General features: G+C 43.8%; 1 protein-coding gene across 1 annotated transcript; it reads right to left on the reverse strand.

Annotated features, from left to right (window-relative positions):
* Window positions 1-14,254: 14,254 nt before the first annotated feature.
* On the reverse strand, window positions 14,255-18,208 carry CCL26 (C-C motif chemokine ligand 26). The gene is made up of 3 exons (XM_026516369.3): window positions 17,974-18,208; window positions 17,769-17,883; window positions 14,255-14,793 (listed from the first exon to the last, which is right to left on the reverse strand). Exons 1-3 carry the CDS (start codon window positions 18,044-18,046, stop codon window positions 14,703-14,705), a joined length of 279 nt encoding a protein of 92 aa, XP_026372154.1. The 5' UTR covers window positions 18,047-18,208; the 3' UTR covers window positions 14,255-14,702.
* Window positions 18,209-23,402: the final 5,194 nt, after the last annotated feature.

Below are 23,402 nucleotides of genomic sequence, written 5' to 3' on the forward strand. Positions count from 1 at the left end.
TTTTTCCGATGTTTTGGTCTGAGGTCCAAGATTTGCCATTTCATAGCCGTCCAGTGGGGTCATGCTGCTGTACAAGTGGACACAAGGAAGTGGGCAAAACCACAGGATGTGGGGCGGGAAAGACCGGGTAGAGCCCGCGGTCCACCAATCACAGAAGCGTGACCTTCGACCCACTGCTTCATGTCTCCACTTCTGTTTCCTTGAAAATGGGAATCATTCTGTCTTACTCACCTCATAGGATTGAGGAATATTCTAGATGTGTTTGACAAATGAGATGGCAATATATAAATGGCATTTTGACAACTGTTGTCCCGTTGCACTGTACAGACCTCACCGTAATCCCTTCCCAAACCCGGCCCATCTTTCTGGACTCACCCCTGGCCTCCCTCATGAAGCCTCATCTGTGTACTCTGGTCTCTCTTTCAGATTGCTTCTGAGCATGCTTTCGTGCCTTGACGGAACTTGGGAGTTTTAAGGAAACTTGAACGTCTATTCCAACTTCCTTGTTTTATGAACGAAGAAACTGAGGCCCCAGCATGGGGGGGGGGGGTCCTGTCAAACTCAGGCAGGTCTCTTATCTTGCAGGGGATCTTAATGGCTTTGTGTGGATTTCACTGCTCCCCTCCTCCCTTCTAGCACCCCCAGCCCTTAAACTGTACCCTCTGAAGATTGAGCTAAGTCTTCCTTTTCTCATATCTTTCCCCTGCCCTCCTCCTGGAGTATTTGCACATGACCTTGGACTCAGACACATCCTCAGTAGAGAGACTCCCAGGTAGAAGGAACTTCTCTATAAATCCGCCAGGGCTCAGGGAGAGGTAGTCTTTAAAAGACGGTGGGAGACAGTTGCCATCTGCTGGTAAGCCCGTGGAACTACAGATCAAGGCCTGTCTTGCTGATCGACCCATCAACTTGGGTTTGGTCTTGGGGGCTTGCATGCTCTTCTTCTACCTACACCACTCTGACTCAGAGGTGAGCCTGCGCAAAGGGTGTCCAGTAACTTTTGTCTTTGGCGACACAGCCCACACATATTTGCGGAGTCCTTCCTTTGTGCAAAGATATTTAGACTTAACCCCTGACCTCTGGGAGCCTGCAATCTGGTAGAGCCAAGACTGTCAACTATATCATAACTGTATGCAAGCTCTACCATCGCGGGGGAACACAGTGGGAGTCCTTCAGAGGCAGGAGAGGGCTGCTGCTGTTGAGAGCATGGAGGAAATTACCGAGACCCCACGGAAAATATGACCTTAACATTCTCATCAAATGGGAGAGGCATTTTGCCATTTGCGGTCTCGTTTGGCAAGTAGAATTTTGTCAGGGAGAGACTGGGAATAGAGAGGGGATGTTCCGGGGCAGGAAAGAACATTTAGGAGATAGAAAGAAGTGGCCACTTGAGGGCCTGAAGTGAGTGAGGGGTTGTCTCATACAATTCAGGAAAGCAGAGTGGCCCAGTGTGTTTGGTTGTGTGAGTGGTGGGTGATGAGCTGGAAAAGCAGGCTGGGGCCTCGACCAGGGAAACAGATGCTGTTGGTGCCCCACTCATGCTCTTGGGCCTTACCATCGTATCCCAGCCTGCCAGCATCTGGTCTCTTTGCAGGCTCTCTCTGGTGGCTGCTCTGCCCTCAATCACGGCCGGTAGACACTGCATCACTCCCCCGGACCGTCAGCCAATGACTGACTGGAGGTGGTGTGTCAATACCCCTGCTCCCTTGCTCCTTGAGTCAGGTTAGCTCTGAGACATGGGTTTGACCATCATTTCCCAGAGGTCCCCGATAGGATGAAGCTCAGTTGCCCACAGTGGCAACTTGCCTGATAACACACTCCTATTGGCCACCTTCCCTTTCCTGTCTCACTTCCCTATTTCCTACTGGTGTCTCCTGGCATCCCCACCAAAATATATTACATGCACTAACATTTTTATCTCAAGTCCTGTTTCTAGGGAAACTCAATCTAAAACATCATGGAAGTTAAGAAGATTGGACATCAAGCAATAAGGGCTTCCTTAAGGCCAAATCATAATAGGCATTATGCACGGATAGTGTCTTATAAACTTCCACCCTCCCCATGTGCTCTTTTGCGGCTGGAAGGGAACTCCCAGAAGGTCTTAATCTCTGGGGACATATTGCAGTGCAGTAACCCAAGAATGCGCATATCCCAATCTCTGCCCTCGCTTGAAGATCTACCCCATCCTAGTGCAATCCTGTTATTTTTTGCTTCTACTGTGGGTCACAAATTTCCAAGCTTCCTTCTTTTATAATTTCCTTTGTGTTTCAAGGACTTCCTTTAGCCATCCTTTTAATGTAGGAAGCCAAGACTTTCACCCCTACCCAGAAGTAATAAGGCATCTCTCCACTATTAATTAAATGGATTAAATATACCAGACAAAGTTTGGCAGAACAGAGTTTTAAAAATGATCCAGCCATATGCTGTCTATCTATAAAAAGCTCACTTCATTTTTTTTTTCTTCAAAATTTTAAATTCTAGTTAGTTAACATATAGTGTAATATTGGTTCCAGGAGAATTTGGTGATTCATCACATACATGTGACACCCAGGGCTCATCATAACCAGTGCCTTCCTTAAAACTCTTCACCCATCTAAACTATCCCCCCCACCTCCCCCCATCAACCCTCAATTTGTTCTCTATTGTTCAGTCTCTTATGGTTTGTTTCTGTGTTTTTCCCCCTTCCCCTATGTTCATCTCCTGTTTTGTTTTTTAAATACCACATATGAGTGAAATCATATGCTATTTGTCTTTCTCTGACTGACTAATTTCACTTAGCATAGTATACTCTGGCTCTAAGCATGCCATTGCAAATGGCAAAATTTCATTCTTTCTGATGGCTGAGTAATATTCTATATATATATATATATATACACACACACACACACACACACACATACACACACACACACACACCCCACATCTTCTTTATTCATCAGTTGATGGACACTTGGGCTGCTTCCATAGTTTGGCTGTTGTTGATAATGCTACTATAAATATTGGGGTGCATATACTCCTTAGAATCTGTATTTTTGTATCCTTCGGGTATATACCTAGTAGTACAATTGCTGGACCATAGGGTTGTTCTATTTTTAACTTCTTCAGGAGTCTCCATACCGTTGTCCAGAGTGGCTGCACCAGTTTGCATTCCCACCAACAGTGCAAGAGGGTTCTCCTTTCTCCATATCTTCCCCAACACCTATTGTTTCTTGTGTTGTATATTTTAGGTATTCTGACAGAGGTGAGGTGGTATCTCATTATGGTTTTGATTTACATTTCCCTGATGCTGAGTGATGTTGATCATCTTTTCATGTGTCTGTTGGCCATCTGGATGTCTTCTTTGGAAAAATGTCTGTTCATGTCTTCTGCCCATTTCTTAACTGGATTACTTGTTTTTTGGCTGTTGAATTTGATAAGTTCTTTACAGATTTTAGATACTAACCCTCTATCATATATATCACTTGTAAGTATCTTCTCCCATTCCACAGGCTGCCTTTTAGTTTTGTTGATTGTTTCCTTTGCTGTGCAGAAGTTTTTATCTTGATGAAGTTTCAATTGTTCAGTTTTGCTTTAGTTTCTGTTGCTTCTGGGGACATGTCTAGTAAATAGTTGCTACAGCCAAGGTCAAAGAAGTTGTTGCCCGTGTTCTCCTCCAGAATTTTGATGGTTTCCTGTCTCATATTTAGGTCTTTCATCCACTTCGAATTTGTTTTTGGGTATGGTATAAGAAAGTGGTCCAGTTTCATTCTTCTGCCTGTTGCTGTCCAATTTAACCAACAGCATCTGGTAAAGAGACTGTCTTTTTTCCATTGGATATTCTTTCCTGCTTTGTCAAAATTTAGTTGACCAAGGAAGCTTACTTCAAATATAACAATATAAGTAGGTTAAAAGTAGAAGGATGAAGAAAGATATAGCATGCAAATATTAATCAAAAGAAAGCAAAGGGATGCCTGGGTGGCTCAGCTGATTAAGTGTTGCCTTGGGCTTGGGTTGTGATCAAGGTCCTGGGATCAAGCCCAGCATTGGGCTCTCTGCTCAGTGGGAGATCTGCTTCTCTCTCTCCCTCTGCCCCTCCTCCCTACCTGTGTTCTCTTTCTCTCTCAAATAAATAAATAAAATCTTAAAAATAAAAGAAAGCATAAGTGGCTATATTAATATCTAATAGACTTCAGAGCAAAGAAAATTACCAGGGACACAAAGAGACATTACATAATGATGAAGGAATCAATCCACCAAGAAGACATAGCAATCCTAAATATGCATGTACCAAGCAACAGAGCTGCAAAATATGTGAAGCAAAAATGGAAAGAAATGAAAGGAGAAATAGACAAATCTACAATTATACTCAGAGACCTCAAAACCCCTCTTTCAACAACTGATAGAACAACTGCTACAACCCTGCCTGGCTCAGCTGGTAGAGTGTGACTCTTGATTTCAGGGTTATAGGTTCGAGCCCCACATTGGGTGTAGAGATTACTTAAAAATAAAATCTTAAAAAAAGGAATATCAGCAAAGATATAGCAGAACCCAACAACATTATCAACCAATAGGATCTAATTCATGTTTATAGAACATTTCACCCAACAATAGCCAAGTACACATTCTTTTCAAGTGCACAAGGAGCATATGCCAAGGTACACTATATTTTGGGGCCATAAAACAAACCTAAAATTGAAAGAAGTGAAATCATCCAGACTGCATTCTCTGACCACACTGGAATAAAGCTACACATCAATAATAGAAAGATAAAGACACTTGGGACAAACACTTGGTAACTAAATAATAGAATTAAAACAATCCATGGGTCAAAGAGGAAATCTCAAGGGAAATAAAAGAAACTCACTCAGCTGAGTGAAAATGAAATTACAATGTTTTAAAATGTGCGAGACAGAGATCGCAGTGCCAAGAGGGAAATTTACAGCATTAAATGCTTACATTAGAAAAAAACAAAAAGTTGCAAATCAATAATCTAAGCTCTTAGCATAAAAAAAAAGCAGAAAAAAAAATCTCAACAAAGTGAATATAAAGAGAATGTCCTCAACATAATAAAAGCCATATATGACAAGCCCATAACTAACGTCATACTCAGCTTTTCCTCTAAGATTGGGAACAAGATAAGGATACCCGCTTTTGCCACTTTTATTCAACGTAGTAGTGGAAGTCCCAGCCAGAGCAATTAGGCAAGAAAAAGAAATAAATACATCCAAACTGAAAAGGAAGACATAAAACTGTCATAATTTGCAAATGATGTGATATTATATGTGGAAAACCCTAATGTCTCCACTAAAAAACTGTTGGAACTAGCACATGAATTCTAAAGGTACAGGATTCAAAATCAATATAAAAACATGAGTTGCATCTCTATACACTAAAAATGAATGATCAGAAAGAGAAATTAAGAAAACAATCCCATTTACCATTGCATCTAAAAGAATAAAATACCTGGAAATAAATTTACCAAGGAGGTGAAAGACCTTTATCCTGAAAACTATAAGGCATTATCAAAAGAAACTAAAGAAGATATAAATAAATAAATAAATAAATAAATAAATAAATAGAAAGATACCTTATGCTCATGAACTGGAGGAACTAATATCATTAAAATGTCCACACTCCCCAAAGCAATCTATAGTTCAATGCAATCCCTATCAAAATTTCAATGGCATTTTTCACAGAAATAGAACAAACAATCCTAAAATTTCTATAGGATTGCAAAAGACCTGAACAGCCAAAGCAGTCTTTTTTTTTTTAATACTTTGTTTATTTATTTGACACAGAGAGAGAGAGCACAAGCAGGGGGAAGGCAGCAGGCAGAGGGAGAGGGAGAAACAGGCTCCCCACTGAGCAGGGAGCCCAACGTGGAGTTTGATCCCAGGACCCTGGGACCATGACCTGAGCTGAAGGCAGATACTTAACGACTGAGTGCCCCGGGGCACCCCTAGTCAAAAGAGTCTTAAGAAAGAAGAACAAAGCTGGAGGCATCACGCTTCCTGATTTCAAACCATATTACAAAGTTATAGTAATCAAAACAGTATGATAATGGCATAAAAACATACACCTAGATCAATGAAACAGAACAGAGGGCCAAGAAATAAAGCCACACTTATATGGGCAATTAATTTATGACAAAGGAGCAAAGACTGTACAATGGAGAAAGGACAATCTCTTCCATAAATAATGGTGTTGGGAACACTGGACAGACACATGGAAAAGGATGAATCTGGATCACTGTCTCCCACCAGACACAAAAATAAACTCGATGAATTAAAGACTTGAACATAAGACCTGAAACTATAACACTCCTAGAAGAAAACATAGGCAATAAGCTCCTTGACATCAGTCTTGGTGATGAGTGTCTGGATTTGACATCAAAGTAAAGGCAACAAAGGCAAAAATAAACAATCAGGGCTACATCCAACTAAAAGCTTTTGCATTAACAAAAGAAACCATCAACAAAAGAGAAGGCTGGGGCGCCTGGGTGGCACAGCGGTTAAGCGTCTGCCTTCGGCTCAGGGCATGATCCCGGCGTTCTGGGATCGAGCCCCACATCAGGTTCCTCTGCTATGAGCCTGCTTCTTCCTCTCCCACTCCCCCTGCTTGTGTTCCCTCTCTCGCTGGCTGTCTCTATCTCTGTCGAATAAATAAATAAAAATCCTTAAAAAAATAAAAAAATTATAAAAAACAAAAGAGAAGGCTATCTACTGAGTGGAAGAAGATATTTGCAAATGATATATCCTATAAGGGGTTAATATCAAAATGTATAGAGAATTTATACAACTTGGGGCACCTGGCTGGCTCAGTCAGTGGAGCATACAACTCTTGATATCAGGGTCATGAGTCTGAGCCCCACGCTGGATGTGGAGCCTACCTTAAAAAAAAAAGAAGAACTTCTGCAACTCAACTCAACACAAAAAAACAAATGATCTGATTTAAAAACGGGCAGAGGACCTGAATAAACATTCTTCCAAACAAGACATACAGATGGCCAACAGACACGTGAAAAGATGCTCAACATCACTAATCAGGGAAATACAAATCAAAACCACAGTGAGATATCATCTCACGCCAATCGGAATGGCCAGTATCAAAAAGACAAGAAATAATAAATGTTGGCAAGGATATGGAGGAAAGAAAACTCTTGTGCACTCTTGGTGGAATGTGAATTCTTGCTGCTTCTATAAAAGTCAGTATGGAGTTTCCTCCAAAAACTAAAAATAGAAGTACCATATGCTTCAGTAATTCCACTTCTGGGTACTTACCCAAGGAAAACAAAAACACTAATTGGAAAAGATATATGCATCCCTATGGTTATTGCAGCATTATCTACAATAGCTAAGATATGGAAGCAATGTCAGTGTTCATTGATAGATGAATGGATAATGATGTGGTGTATATACATGATGGAACGATACCGAGCCATAAAAAAGAATGAAATCTCGCCATTTGCACAACACGAATGGACCTGGAGGGTATAATGCTAAGTGAAATAAGTCAGATAAAGAGAAAGACAAATACTATATGACTTTACTTATACGTAGAATCTAAAAAATAAAACCAACCAACCAGCCAACAAAACCAGAAACAGACTCATAAACACAGAGAACAAAACAGCGGGAGGGGAGATGGGCAAAACAGGTAAAGGGGAGTAAGAGGTACAAACTTCCAGTTATAAAATAAATAAGTCATGGGGATGAAAATTACAGCATAGGGGCGCCTGGGTGGCTCAGTCGTTAAGCATCTGCCTTTGGCTCAGGGCGTGATCCCAGGGTCCTGGGGTCAAGCCCCGCATTGGGCTCCCTGCTCCGCTGCGAGCCAGCTTCTTCCTCTCCCACTCTCCCTGCTTGTGTTCTCTCTCTCGCTGGCTGTCTCTCTCTCTGTCAAATAAATAAATTAAATCTTAAAAAAAAATTACAGCATACGGAATATAGTCAATAATATTGTCATAATGTATGGTGACAGATGGTAGCTTCTCTTGTTGTGGTGAGCACTGACTCATGTATACAATTATTGAATCATTATGTTGTATGCCTGAAATTAATATAACAGTGTAAGTCCATTATACTTAAATAATTTTTTAAAAAGATGTACACAGGATAAAATGTTTTTAGGTAAACTTTTAAAATATTTTTCCCAAATCTTTTTGGTAACTTGAAACCTTAAAGTTTTGGTAAGTTAAGTGAAATGATGAGTTAAGTTAAATTCATTGAATATCCAGATAATTTCCAAATAAGATGGAATGATGAAAAACACAAATAATTGTACACAGCTTTACCCATTTCTTGCTTATTACAGAGAAACTAAAGATATTTGGATCTATTGGTAAATATGTTTCATGCCACATTGAAAACTTGTACTATGAGAAATGTATGTCTCTAGATATTATGAAATGTATTCATAAAATTGCCAACCTAAAAAGTACCGGTGTAATGGATAGTTCACAATTACTTATTTAGTTTTCACTAAAAATTTCGGTTTCAAAGAGTTAAGAATTAACTACTATGTTACTAATTAACATACGTAATGAAACTGCTAGACATAATAAGGGAAACGACTCTGTATGCCAGGAAAGCAGGATTTTTATTGTTATTGCTTTAAAAGGTACAATGTATGGGGTGCCTGGGTAGCTCAGTCAGTTAAGTGTCCAACTCTTGGTTTCGGCTCAGGTCATGATCTCCGGTCCTGGGATTGGGCCCTGAGTCATGCTCCTTACTCAGCAGGGAGTCTGCTTGTCCCGCTCCTTCTGTTCCTCCCCCCACTCCTGCTCTCTCTCTCTTTCTCATATAAAGAAATAAAATCTTTAAAAACAAGAAAGAAGAGGTATGAGGTATGGAGATACATTTTTGTTGAGGGAAATAAAAGTGAGTCTGTCTTAGAGTAGAGCTGGTTATTCTAAGAGAAGGAGAAAAGGGACAAACTAAAGTAAACATAGCAAGTTGTAGAAGGTTTGTGGAAAAGGAATCTTGGGAAAAGACTTTGATGTATGATCAAGCTAGATAAGATTAAATACATTTATAAGAATGGTTTCTAAAATAAGTTTTAGTATCAATAGTGGACTTATGTAAAAGTAAACCTTAATTTTCTTTCATCATCAGAAAGGACAAATTTTTCTCAGATTATTGGTCTGCTTTTGATAAGATATTGTAAAAAGCTTTTCTTTACCTTTTGAAGTAATCTGCCTTTAAAAAAAAAGACTGTGTTTCATCAAAATATTTTCCTGTGTTTGCTGTCTTTATCAGGTTCTTATTACTTAAGTAAACTGAGTGTTCTAGATATTCAAAGATAAGTTTTTGCTCTGAACTGCGTGACTTTTTTTTTTTTTTAAGATTTATTTTCTTTAGGATGTGTGGGTGGATCGTTTGGTTAATCATCTGCCTTCCGCTCAGGTCGTGATCTGATCAAGTCCCACATCAGGCTCCTTGGCTCAGGTCGTGATCTGATCAAGTCCCACATCAGGCTCCTTGCTCAGCAGGGAGCCTGCTTCTGCTTCGCCCTCTGCCTGCTGCTCCCCCTGCTTGCTCGCTCGCTCTCTCTCTCAAACAAATAAATAAACAAAATCTTTTAAAAAGAGAGATTTATTTTATTGATTTATTTGAGAGAGGGGGGAGAGAGAGAGAAAAAGAACACGCATAAGCAGGGGGAGGGGCAGAGGGAGAGAATCTTAAGCAGGCTCAATGCCCAGTGCAGAGCCCAATGCGGGGCTTGTTCTCAAGACCCTGATATCATGACCTGAGCTGAAATCAAGAGTCTGACACTTAACCAACTGAGCCACCCAGGAACCCTGAACTGTGTGACTTTCTGTATTTGCCCTTAACATCTATTGCCACTGTGGTTAAATGGATAACTAAGTATTGTTTTATAGTGACCTATGACACTATTTGACCTAGTGTCTTAAAACCTTTTGAGATTTTTGACAAATGTCCCAAAGCAAATCCTAAATATAGTCTTTTCGACCTTGAGTTAACTTTGAGATGTTCTAGAGTGCCTCCAGAACATCTCAAAGGATTTGTTTTACTCCTCCTAAAAATGGAGATATTAAACTAATCAGGCTTACTTGATAATGTTAAATTACATGGGCAGCATTGTCAAATAGGTCATGATAAACCTTCTCAGGTTAAATTGTATAGGTGAATGTTATTAATATAAATATTCTAGAAATTACATGAAATTCCAGGAAATCTGGTATGTCTTGGTATTATGTTACCAGTCGTAATTCCAGTTATTATATTAAAAAGTTGTATGTTATAGAAATAACCACGTTTCCTTGTCAATTCCCTTGTAATGAACTCTCATCAGATCTTTAATAATGGACATTTCTAGGGGCACCTGGCCGAGTTTGAGCCCCATGTTGGGTGTGGAGATTACTTAAATAAAACTTAAAGAGATTATAAAAAATAATGGACATTTCTAAGTCTTTGGTCATTTCCAGTTTTTACTCTGATGCTTTTTGCAAAAGTATACCCACGAATGTGATTCATTGTCAAAGAGATTCTCGGAAAAAGCTCTAACAAAAGTACAGATTTCTGATAACTGAGGTCATAAAATTGGGTAAGAATTTCCAGAATTAATGGAAAACCTGGATTCAAACAGCAAAAATTAATAACATGGGGCCAAATGAACTGACAAGAATGATTAGAATTTCTATGTCTTTTTGTTTTAAAATGTTGCTGGTTCTTTAACCTTTGTTTTCTACATATAAGGACACCTTTCCTCTTAAGCTAGCTATGTTTTATATCAATTTAGTAAAATATGCCTTTGTTTTTTTTTTTTAAGATTTTATTTATTTATTTGACAGAGAGAGAGACAGCCAGCGAGAGAGGGAACACAAGCAGGGGGAGTGGGAGAGGAAGAAGCAGGCTCATAGCAGAAGAGCCTGATGTGGGGCTCGATCCTATAACGCCGGGATCACGCCCTGAGCCGAAGGCAGACGCTTAACCGCTGTGCCACCCAGGCGCCCCTAAAATATGCCTTTGTAAACAGAGATGAAACATTTGTCTTTCTCTCCCTACCTGATCCCCCCAGAATTTGGAAACTCTTGAGTTTGTTTTCTCATGGCAATATAATTAGTTATTTGCATAAGTTCAATGATAATCTGTTCTCCTTGAAACAGAATACAATTTAAAATACTGGCTTTATTACCAAGACTTTAACTGGATTGTCTTTTTTAAGAGAGATGTGCATAGATTCCAATATGACCAGACAGCTTTAAGGGATTAAAATGGACTTCTATAGAGCCAATAAATTCCTGGCCTCTGAGGCTTTTAAGTTCAATCTGAGATTCCTTATAAAAAAGTTTCAGGGGGTGCCTGGGTGGCATAGCGGTTAAGCGTCTGCCTTCGGCTCAGGGCGTGATCCCGGCGTTATGGGATCAAGCCCCACATCAGGCTCCTCTGCTATGAGCCTGCTTCTTCCTCTCCCACTCCCCCTGCTTGTGTTCCCTCTCTTGCTGGCTGTCTCTATCTCTGTCAAATAAATAAATAAAATCTTTAAAAAAAAAAAGTTTCAGGGGCGCCTGGGTGGCGCAGTCGTTAGGCATCTGCCTTCGGCTCAGGGCGTGATCCCGGCATTCTGGGATGGAGCCCCACATCAGGCTTCTCCACTGGGAGCCTGCTTCTTCCTCTCCCACTCCTCCTGCTTGTGTTCCCTCTCTTGCTGGCTGTCTCTCTCTGTCAAATAAATAAATAAAATCTTTAAAAAAAAAAAGTTTCAGCAGGGGGACCTGGGTGGCTCAGTTGGTTAAGCATCAGACTTCGGCTCAGGTCATGATCTCGGGGTCCTGGGATTGAGCCTTGCAGCAGGCTTCCTGCTCAGCAGGGAGTCTGCTTGTCCCTCTACCCCTCCCCCTGATCATGTTGTCTCTCTGTCTCTCTCATAAATAAATAAAATCTTTTTTTTAAAAGTTTCAGCAAAGCAGTCTTGTAAGCGTTTATATGGTCAATTGTTATTCCTGCTACACTTATGTAAATAACCAGGTCAAGCTGAGTGCAAACAAATCCATTTCACTGTGATTATCTGGGAAAAATCATGAGGATAATTGCAGAGAGAAAAATTATGTTTGTACCTCTGTCAATATTAGATTCGAATCCTGTTAATGGTCTCTGAGGTTTTGTGATAGGCCTGTAAATTGGACTGGACCCTGAATTCTTCTAGTTTCCTTAACTATCTGGCCATGACTGTCCAAAATGACATTTCCAATTTTACTCCACCCTTCTGAGTTGGAATCCCTAGGAACGAAGACCGCCCTTAAACTTCCTTGAAAAAGACTATGTGAGGTCCTCCTCACTGCAGGGACCGGAAGCCTGGGTACAGATCTCACAGCTAAAGAAAACTCACCTGACAGCTGGTCTTACATGAATGAATGCTGGAACCGAATGATTAGGAAGAGAAGCAGCTGACATTGATGTAGGACACTTCGGCCCAAGATACTTTGAACATGAAATCCTTTCTTCTTCCCTTTCTTTCTTTGACTCTGGCGTTGGTCTGGAAAGATAACACCATCATCCGTATCTCCCAGGCCATTGCTAAGGGGGATATCTCTGGAATTATTTATTTATTTATTTATCTGGGCAAGAGGGGAAGAGAGCAGGTGTGTGTGCTTATGGGGGAGGGAGAGGCAGGGCACGGGGGGGGGGGGGGGCGGGGAGGGAGAGAGAGAGAGAGAGAACATATCCTCCAAGCCGGCTCTATGCACCACACCCAGCAGACAGGGGGCTTGATCTCAGATCCTGAGATCATGACCTGAGCTGAAATCAAGAGATGCTTAACCGACTGAGCTACCCAGGTGCCCCAATCTCTGGAATTTCGAACAGTGTTTTATTTCGGGCTAGGAGAAAACCTGGCCTAACTAACCGATGGTCTTTTGATCTATTTAGCTGGTTACCTGCAGGTTTGCGGGTCCTGATTTAGGACCATTATATAAACTGGGTTTATTATTATTTTTTAAAGGTTTTATTTCTTTTTGGGGGAGGGAGAGAGAGAGAGAGAGAGAGAGTGAGTGCAAGCAGAGGGAGGCGCAGAGGGAGAGGAAGAAGCAGACTCCCTGCTGAGCAGGGAGCCCAGCTCCGGGCTCAATCACAGGACCCCAAGATCATGACCTGAGCAGAAGGCAGATGCTTAACTGACTGAGCCACCCAGCTGTCCCTGGGTTTATTTTTCTGCTCCTTGTTTTTTTTGTTTTTTTGTACAATCATTTTTAAGCCTTGTACCCACTGCCCACCAAATCTTTGTAGAAATGACGACCCCAAAGGCTGATGCTGGCTCAAGGTTCAAGATGACCTCTAGCACTTACAACCTTGATAAGATAAGAGACTTTAAATGGGAAATACCAGAGAGTTCTTTCTCTTACCTGGCCTTGCTCAACGTGGTCTTAAATGGCTTCCCTTCGCTATGCACTTTCCCTTTGACATGCAACTTGACGATTGGGAAAGGTCCTTCCTGGCCCTGAGGGACAAACCCACTAAATACAGAAAGTCTGACTCTTGAACAGCGATGATTTCAAGAAAAGACCTTGATCAAAAGGGGGGAATGTGAAAATGAATAAAGGAAACCTCATTCATCAAATATGGAGCAGGGACTGGGACACGGGGCTGGCTCAGTGAGTCTTAATCTCAGGGTTGTGAGTTCAAGCCCCACATTGGGCAGAGAGCCTACTTAAATTTAAAATAATGGAGTGGGGAAGCCATGAGGGGAGGGGGCTCATGCACCACCACTCACATAGACCAGCGGGAAGAAGGGCGATGGATGTCCTCTCCGCCGGCAATCACAGCCAATGAGAAGCCACAGCCACTTCCAGCTCTCATTTTCCTCCAATGAACGGTTGTTCCAAACAACCCTTCCCAACTTCCTCCTTTGTTCTGCAGAAGGATGTTCTCCTTTGTTCTCCCGACCTGCCCATGGTTCCCTCTAGTTTGCAGTTTCTCTGCTATTCCAAAATAACTTCAATTGCTATTCCCTAAGCTTTGTTGTTTAATTTTTTAGTTTGACAGTAGATAAATAATATACTTTTCAAAGATTTTATTTATCTTATCTTTGGGGGGGCGGGGCAGACGGAGAGGGAAAGAGAAAATCTCAAGCAGACTCCCCACTGAGCGTGGAACCTGGCCCCGGGGGAGGGGGGGCTCAATCTCACGACCCTGAGACCATGACCTGAGCCAAAATCAAGAGTCAGACGCTCAACCGACTGAGCCGCCCAGGTGCCCCAGTATTTATGTTTATTGATTGACACCTTATGAGAAAACAGAGACACCGCACCTCCAGATACAGAGGCATTTTATTCACCCAACACCAACAGGCCATGAGGGGTTGCACAGAATTTAATTTTCCAAGTCACATAAACTTACCTCTCTAAATAATGTGAAAACATTTGATGGACATTTTGCCAAAATATATTAAACTCTCCCTTGCTTTTTTTTTTTTTTTTTTTTTTTGGCACAAGAACATAAGGAAGAATTCCACACCAGTGTTAGTGCAGGGAACCAGCCAAAAATATTGACTCCACTTCTTTGCTTTGAAGAAGACTCAGGTTTTACTGAATAAGAATGTTTAGGAGCAAATCAAATCTTAATGGAGACGTCTTTCTTAAAAGCTCTCTTCCTCCTCAGTCCCACCGAGCCTTCTGCTGAAGAAAGTCTCCAGGTTCCACCAAGGACAGCAGGGTCAAGAGCAGGGTCCAGGTGTCCTTGGGCTTAAAATTCAACAGTTAACGATTACTGCTGTTCTGTGAGTAAAGAAATGTATCTTTGCACCCATTTTTCCTTTGGATGTGCACAGACTTTATGGCCTTTTTTGGTAGTGAATCTGTGGAAAAGAGGAGCTGACAGTCAATACTGAGAACTTTTGCCTCCTGTAGAGATAGAAAGGGGGGCGGGGAGTCAGCCCCTTGACTCACTCTCCTTGCCTTATTGCACCTGTTACAGTTTCTGCTCCCTCTTCTGGTCCTTGCTTTCCCCTCTGCCCCGTTTTCCACTGGAGCCCATGCTGCCAGGCCCATCTCCCCCAGGAAATAACTTCCAACACCTTTAGTCCAAAGCACGTAACCTGTACCATGCCTCTTAATTCTTTTGTTTTAACATAGAAGCTTTGTGGACATACAATTCACATACCATGCAATTCACTCTTTTAAAGTATATCATTATAATTTAATGGCTTTTAGTAGATCCGCACATAATGAAAACACCACCACCATCCATTTTAGAACATTAGCCTGACTCCCAGAAGTCTTCAGTATTTTTAATTCATGGAATCATAGCACATCAGGTCTTCAAGCAAAAACGCGAGATCGCAGTCCGTCATGCTGCTCGATTCTTTTTTTTTTTTAAAGATTTTATTTTATTTATGTGACAGACAGCCAGCGAGAGAGGGAACACAAGCAGGGGGAGCAGGAGAGGAAGAAGCAGGCTCCCAGAGGAGGAGCCCGATGTGGGGCTTGATCCCAGAACACCAGAATCATGCCCTGAGCCGAAGGCAGACGCTTAACGACTGCACCACCCAGGTGCCCCACGCTGCTCGATTCTTAACCACATTATCATGGGTTGTTTGCCACGGCTGGTTATATAGGATTCTTGCATTCCTTATGACACTATGCACTCCTGAGGAGTGGGGGGTCGTGTTTGACATCCTGAGTGTCCTCCAGCCTCAGATGTGATGAGAGCCTAGGTGGGGGGTGCTCTAGCCTGGAGGGCTACAGAGTATTCACGGGGCTCTCAGGCTGGCCCCGTGCTGGAGAGAAGAGCCAAAAGGATGGGAAAATGGGGGAGAGGCAGGGTTCTGTGAACCTTTGAAATTTCTTTGACAGCACTCCCGTTGAAAGATGGGGATTTCTGTCCCCACCCTTTGAATGAAGGCCAGCCTTAAGGACTGGTCGACCAGTAGATCGCGGCAGAGGTGACACTGTGACCTCATAGGCTAGATCATAGGAGGTTATGCAGCTTTGGCCTGGTTCACGGGCCACTTATCCGGGAGCTTTGAATTAGCTTGTACGGGAGACCACCACTCCAGGTAACCACGCTGCACAAAAGCCCAAACTGGCCCAACAGAGACACCACACAGAGAGGCCCCGAAGAGAGGCGCCAAGCCGGAACCACCCCGCCCAGCGCTGCTGAAAGTCCCGTCCCACAGAGATCAGAAAGTGATCGTTGTTGTATTAAGCCACTAAGTTCTGGGGTGGTCTGTCATGCAGTGATTGATAACTGATTTGGCCCCTCCCCTCCCCTTTACAAATAAGGAAACTTGACTTGCCCAAGGTCACATAGCTTGTAAGTGACAGAGCCTCCGCTTTGAGCCCAGCACAGGGCTCTTTGCCAGGTGCTACAGGTTGACATCTTAGAAGCCCCAGAAAGCTTTAAATCAAGACACAAAGGAGAAGACCCAGGGTATGCCCCATCCACAATTAGGCACCTGTGTGTCCCTTTCCTGTTCCTAACTGTCTCAAAACAATGACATCCAGGTCTGCCGCTGGAGTCCCTTCTCCCCGCTTCTGCACCATTCTCCGATGTTCAGGAACCCTGTGTCCTTGGGAGCAGCAACCAGCCCTTCCCTGTGTATTTGCATTTAAAGATTAAAGATTTGCATTTGCCAAACTTGTACGGTGTGCAGACACATTGCCAAAGACTTCGCATGTGATCCTCTCATTTAGTCCTGCCAGGAGCCCTGTGTTCTCTCTCTCACTACCGAAGAGCCCGCCATGACTTGGCTCCTGTCTACCTGTCTGTCAGCGACATGTTCCTCCCACACACCTGCTGCTCACCACTTTGGAACAAGGCCAATTCCACTTATCCTTTGGGGGTCTCAGTGTACATGTCTCGTCCTCTGGGAGACCCTTTGGGGGTCTCAGTGTACATGTCTCGTCCTCTGGGAGACCCTCCCCCATCCAGTTAGGTCATTGTGTGACTATGATGAAGGGAGGCAGAATATGCCACCCCAAAATGTCACTTTGGCAAAAGGATTATTTTGAGCTAAAGCACTTAAAACAAACAAACAAACAAACCAGCAGGTGCAAGAAGGTTCTGACCTCCTCTTTTTCTCCTGAAAGCAGGAGATAGACTTCCCATGCGAAAGATATCCTTCCTGTACCAGGAGGAAAGAAATATTCCTGTCGCCAGAGATAGGAAGTCAAGGCCAAGAGAATTCTTTATCAACAGACCTTGTTAAGGGGAGTCTTACTGTCCCATACAGCCTATCCCATAGATTTTAGTCCCATTTCCACAATCGACTCTCTCTGTTCAAGCTAGCATAAGAGCATTTGGGTTTTGCCACTTCTTTGGTCTTCGTTTTCCTCTGGGAGCTCCCATGTACGTGTAAAAATTTGTGTGCCTTTTCTTGTTTTGTTTTGTTTTTTTTTTCCCTGTTAATCTGTCTTATGTCCATTTCCTTCTCAGGCTCAGCTGGAGCCCCTAAGAGGGCAGAGATAAAGTTCTGCCCCCCCCCCCCACAACGACAGATTCCCTCCTCCTCTCTCTCTTCATTACAGTTGTGATTATCGATTTTGTGCAAACGCCTTTAACAGCCTTTTCTTATGCTAAGATAGAAGATCTAGAAGGGCTGTCTGTTCTCTCTTTTATACCCAACACTTAGCACATTGTTTGGCACATGGTATATGAAAGTTAGGAAACGAAGGCTCCAGGGTCACACTCCTTAGTGGCAGACGCAGGGTGACAACCCAAATTACCAGAGTCCCATCCTGAGCCTCATCCTGGCGCTGTGGGGGTCTAGCCAGCGCCCAGGCACTTACATGTCTGGTGGGGACCCTGAAAGTCCAAACAAGAAATACTCACATCACGGCCTGCTGGGAGCAGCTGTTCCTGGTGAATTTATAGGAACGCACCCACTTCCAGGGAAGGATCTTGCGGCTATACTGGAAGCAGCAGAACTTGGCCACATCACTGCCACCTAAAAAACAGGGAGATTAAGGAGCTGGGAGGTGACCCTTGGCTTCTACTCCCAGCCTGCCCCGGGGAAGGTAGTGGGACACCTCCATACGTGTGGCAATTCCACGATGGACACTCAGGATGAAGATCAGGAGAACAAGAAAGCCGACAGGAAAGCTCTTCATGGTGCTGCAAGCTGGGCCCTTCACAGCTTTCTCCCAAATTCCTCCTGACTCCACCTGACCCCCTTTAATAGGGCTAAGTTGTCCCTGGAGGGAATTCCAGAGAAATTTGTGATTGAGAACAAGGGCAGCTCTTTAGACCCTATAGTGGGGGCGCAACCTGATACCTTTGGAAGAAGATTGGAAAGAAAGGAAATGTCATCTGAGGAAAGGGGAGGAGCCAGCACACCATTGGGAGTTTCTGCCTGGGTGTTTTTGTCCGAACCAATGCTTTGTTGTTTGAAAAGCAATAGCAGAGGAAATGAATAATGGTTCTCCAGAACTGACTTAAAATACCTTAGAACACAATGGATGTCCTCAATTTATTTCTGGCTCTTGACCAAAGCTTTCTTTGCTTCTTAAACACTGCTTATCTCTCTTTTAAAGATTTTATTTATTTATTTGAGAGAGAGAGAGTGAGAGAGAGAGCACGAGAGGGGGTAGGGTGGGGGGGAGGTTTGAGGGAGAAGCAGACTCCCTGTGAGTAGGGGCTCAGTCCTGGGGCTCAATCCTGGGACTCTGGGATCGTGACCTGAGCTGAAGTCAGATGCTCAACCAACCGAGCCACCCAGGTGCCCCAACACTGCTTATCTCTTGATGAGGCATGGGCAGTTTCAGGACAGGAGCATAGGGCAGCCTGGTCTCGACAATGAATGTTCGAGAACAATGCTGTGGCATGTACCCATCCTATCTTCTCAGTGCCACACATCACTTGACCCTTGGTGCCAGAGCAGTTTGGGGACACTTAGAGCTATCTCACTTAGTTTAGAGGGTCCCAAACCTGGCAGAACATCACAATTGCCTAGAGACTGAAAAAAAAAAAAAGAAAAGAAAAGAAACCACAAGGATATTTCCTGTTCCAGCTTTGTACCTCCTGGGTGAGGCTTTTTGGGATAGACACCCAGGAATCTGTATTTTAGCCAGATATGACTAAAATGGGGAAAGCGTAGTCTAGAGGGGGGCAGTGAATTTCGCCGAGTCTTAGGGAAGGGTAGAGAGGGACTTTCAGATCTGTATTTAACCCCTGATAATGCCCCCAGGGCTTTAAAAATTTGAGTTTAAGGCAAAAATAAAAATTCCACTAGCCATCTAGAACCATAGCATTTTTCAGAGCTAACTGGGACCCTTTATCTTTAATTTTATTTTTTTTAAAGATTTTATTTATTTATTTGACAGAGACAGCCAGCGAGAGAGGGAACACAAGCAGGGGGAGCAGGAGAGGAAGAAGCAGGCTCCTAGCGGAGGAGCCTGATGTGGGGCTCGATCCCAGAACGCCAGGATCACGCCCTGAGCCGAAGGCAGACGCTTAACCGCTGTGCCACCCAGGTGCCCCTAACTGGGACCCTTTAAAACATTACCGACCCCCTCTCCCAACGCCTCAGTCATCCAGACTATTCTGACTATGGTTCTGAACTCACTGTTGACCTTGTCTCAACCTAAGACAGCTCTGACTTTGACAAAATTCTTCTAGGTTCTTTTTAAAATTTAGCTGAAATCTATATTTCCATTGCTTCTAGTCTGTTCAAAAATGCCTGATTTCTCTTCTCTTCTTTTGGAAGGTGAGCAAATGGAGGTTTTGGCAGATTTGAAAACCATTGTTTTAGTTTGGGTTTCCCTAAAACAGGTGCTGAGACAAGGACCACAGCATAAGCAATTTGTGAAGGGGCTAATTCCAGAAGACACCAGTTGGGGAGAGCGGGCAGGAGGTGGGGAAGGGAGGGCACCAACACGGGGGTGGGTGATCAAGCAGGTTACTGCCCCAGGCAGCTGAAGCTTGGTAGCTCTGAGGGACGCGGGGGACCCGTGCAGAACTAACCTGAGTTGGCCCAATTGTGGGGTGAGGAAGTGGGGGTATTAACCCTCCGCCTCCCTTCATGTCGTTGGCTGAGGGCTGCATCCCACATCTCTGTCTTGTTCTAGGAGCAGGTTGAGAGCGCTCTGCTATCAGGGTATAGCCTTCAGGCAGGGCAGGTGTCCTCAATTACAGCCTTTAACTCACAGAAGTGAGTGATAAGGGGATATGAGTGGGGCCCCAATGGCACCTGCTACCATTATTATGTTTGTCCTTGAACCTTCTCTCTTTCAGGATAAGCCTCCTCACCCATGCCTTCAATTTGCCCCACACCATCCTACTGACCATCTTCACACATCAGTTCCTGCTTCCGCAGCTGCAGTGTGCTGGGGGGACACAAAGGTTTCATAAATGGGACACAATAAACACTAACCACAAGGGGCAGATAAAGGGTTGATCAATTGGACTGTAGTTAGAATTTGGAACTTTTATTCATTACAAGGCACCAATAAGAGAGTGAAAAGGTGGGGGGGGTTGGGTAGATTTTTGCAATATGTCTATACTAGGTTCAAGAGTGTGTCCCCAAAATTCATGTCAACCCAGAACTTTGGAATGTGATCTTTTTTGGAAAACAGGGTCTTTGCAGGTGTAATTAGTTAAGAGGAGGTCATATTGGATAGGGATGGGCTCTTGTGATATTGTGGTTTATAATAAATACATATTTGGTCTATAACCCTTGGCACACAGCTCCTAAAACCTTTGTAATTTTCTTTCTTTTTTAAAAAATTATTTTAGAGAGAGAGAGTGAGGGGCAGAGGGAGAGAGAGAGAGTCTTAAGCAGACTCCTCTCTGAGTGCAGAGACCGACACAGGATTCAATCCCACCACCCTGAGATCACCACCTAAGCTGAAACCAAGAGTCAGCTGCTCAGCCGATTGAGCCACCAGGTGCCCCAAACCCGTGTAATTTTCTAAGCTGGGAGAGCAATGGGAGCATCTTTTGTTTCTAATATTTGGTCGTTTGTCCTCAGTTCTTGAAATAGCTCCAGAGCAATAAAGACGAAAGGAGCATCTTTTTACACATAACCAGCCCCTTCCAACCACACTTGTGTTGATGTTAACGTGGTCATTTTTGAACAGCCCCAGGATAAAACCACAGGGAGGGAGCTCGTTACCAGGGGAAGCAGCCAGGTGATTGGAGGAGTGAAACTTTCAGCCCCACCCCCCAATCTCTGGGGAGGAGAGAGGGGCTGGAGGTTGAATTAATCCCCAGTGGCCAATGACTTAATTAATTATGCCTACATAATGAAGCCTCCCCCCAAAATCCCCAAAGGACAGGGCTTAGAGGGCTTCTGGGTTGGTGAACACAGGGAGGTGCTGGGAGAGTGGGGCACCCACTCCCACCCAGAGGGCTTGGAAGCTCAGCTCCCTTCCCCATACCTTACCCTCTGCATCTCTCCCATCAAGCTGTTCCTGGGTTTGATCCTTTAGGATAAATTGGTAATCTAGTGAATAAATCCAGTTTTCCTGAGTTCTGTGAGCTGCTCCAGCAAATTACCAACCCTAAGGAGGGGATCACGGGAACCTCCAATCGACCACTGGCAGGTCAGAAGCACAGGTGACCGACCTGGACTTGGAACTGGCCACTGAAGCAGGGAGGGGCGGCCTGGTAGGGCTGAGCCCCTCACCTGTGGGATCTGATGCAATCCCCCGGTAGATAGCGTCAGGATTGAGTTACATTGCAGGATGCCCAGCTGGTGTCCGAGAATTGCTGGGGGTGAGGAAAACCCACATGGGGCGTCGGAAGCGAAGCCTTGAGAGTGGAGTGTTGTAGTGAGTAGACATAAAACAGAAGAGTTGTTTCCCTTCCAGCTCTTAATCCAGTGACTGATGTCCTTATAAGAAGGCCATGTGAAGAGACACAGAGACACTCAGGGAGGGAGAAGGCCATGCAAGGACAGAGGCAGAGACTGGTGTGATACAAACACTAGCCAGGAGCGCCAAGGAGTGCCGGGAGCCACCACACGCTAGGAAGAGGGGAGGAAGGATTCTTCCCTAGAGCCTTTGGAGGGAGCACGGCCCTGCCGACACCTCGATTCCAGACATCCAGCCTCCAGCACCACGAGAGGACAAACATCGTTGTTTTAAGCCACCCAGTTTGGGGTAATTTGTTACGGAGGATCTAAGAAACTAATAAAACATGTATCCGGGGCTAGAATTCAGAATATAAAAAGAAACTATACATCCCCCCTCCAAAAAAAAGCCTGAAACTTGAACACTCTATGAAGGAGGAAACCCAAATGATGAATGAGAGAGGCCTGATTCTATTAGACCTTAGAGAAATGCAAATTTAAACCACAATATGGTAGTCCTCACGTACCCACCAGAATGGCTAACGTGAAGAAGATGGAAAATACCAAGAGCCAGTGAGGACATGGCCCCCGGAAACATACCACGGTGGGAATGGCAAGCAATGGGCGGTATTTACTAACGTCGAATGTACATATTCTCTGTGATCAGGCACTTCCACTCCTAGGAATATAAATATACTGATCAGAAATGTGTACGTGTGTTTGCCAAAAGACATTGTTCATAATAACCCCAAACTGGAAGTTACGCAAATATCTGTCAACGGTAGAATGGAAATGAATTGTGGCATATTAACATCATCCACCGTATAACAATGAGAATGGGCTATAATTACATGTATTATGTTGAGGAAAAGAAGCCAGATAGGAAGGGGCGCCTGGGTGGCACAGAGGTTAAGCGTCTGCCTTCGGCTCAGGGCGTGATCCCGGCGTTCTGGGATCGAGCCCCACATCAGGCTCCTCCGCTATGAGCCTGCTTCTTCCTCTCCCACTCCCCCTGCTTGTGTTCCCTCTCTCTCTGGCCGTCTCTATCTCTGTCAAATAAATAAATAAAATCTTTAAAAAAAAAAAAGAAGAAGAAGAAGAAGCCAGATAGGAAAGAAAAATACTGCAGGATCCCATGTGCATAAAGTTCCCAACCATCAGAGCAAACCCGTAATGATGGCAGTCAGAATGGTGGTTACCTTTGGGAAATAGCAAGGGGAAGAGAGGCCCAAGGGGAGCTCTGTGGGGGGCTGATACACTCTGCTCCTTGGTCAGGGCACTGGTGTACCTTTTCATCTCGTGACAGTTCATTGAGCTGTTCTCTACGGATTTATGTGCTTTTCTGGATTATGCATATGATATTTCAATACATTAGTGAAGGAGAAGGAAATGATACGGTGGATAAATTAGTGAATCCTGGTTCCTGCTCTGTTCCCCCCAGCCTCTTCCCTATGGTTGAAGCCCGTGCCCCCTACCCTCCAGCCTGGTGGCTGGGCTCTGGCCATGTGTGTATGGCTCTCTCAGAACCGTCAATTCCGCATGGTTCCCAGGGTGTAGACTGTAATCTGCATTCCCAACTACTCTGGACACGCTTCCAGAATCAGGCCTGCTGTTTTGTTGTCACTCTTCTGGCTTGTGTCTCTAGGCCCATCTTCCTTAGCTGAGTTGCTCTCCCT

The sequence above is a fragment of the Ursus arctos genome, unplaced genomic scaffold (genome assembly GCF_023065955.2).
Source record: "Ursus arctos isolate Adak ecotype North America unplaced genomic scaffold, UrsArc2.0 scaffold_2, whole genome shotgun sequence".
Lineage (NCBI taxonomy): Eukaryota > Metazoa > Chordata > Mammalia > Carnivora > Ursidae > Ursus > Ursus arctos.

Bases quoted from the DNA above. Each gene is read 5' to 3' on its own strand.
- CCL26 (XM_026516369.3), bottom strand. From the start codon at position 18,046: ATGAAGAGCTTTCCTGTCGGCTTTCTTGTTCTCCTGATCTTCATCCTG. The intron at 17,884-17,973 runs GTATGGAGGTGT...CCTGTTTTTTAG, and splicing joins CCATCGTGGAATTGCCACAC to GTGGCAGTGATGTGGCCAAG. The intron at 14,794-17,768 runs GTGAGTATTTCT...TCTTTTCCACAG, and splicing joins TGCTCCCAGCAGGCCGTGAT to ATTCACTACCAAAAAAGGCC.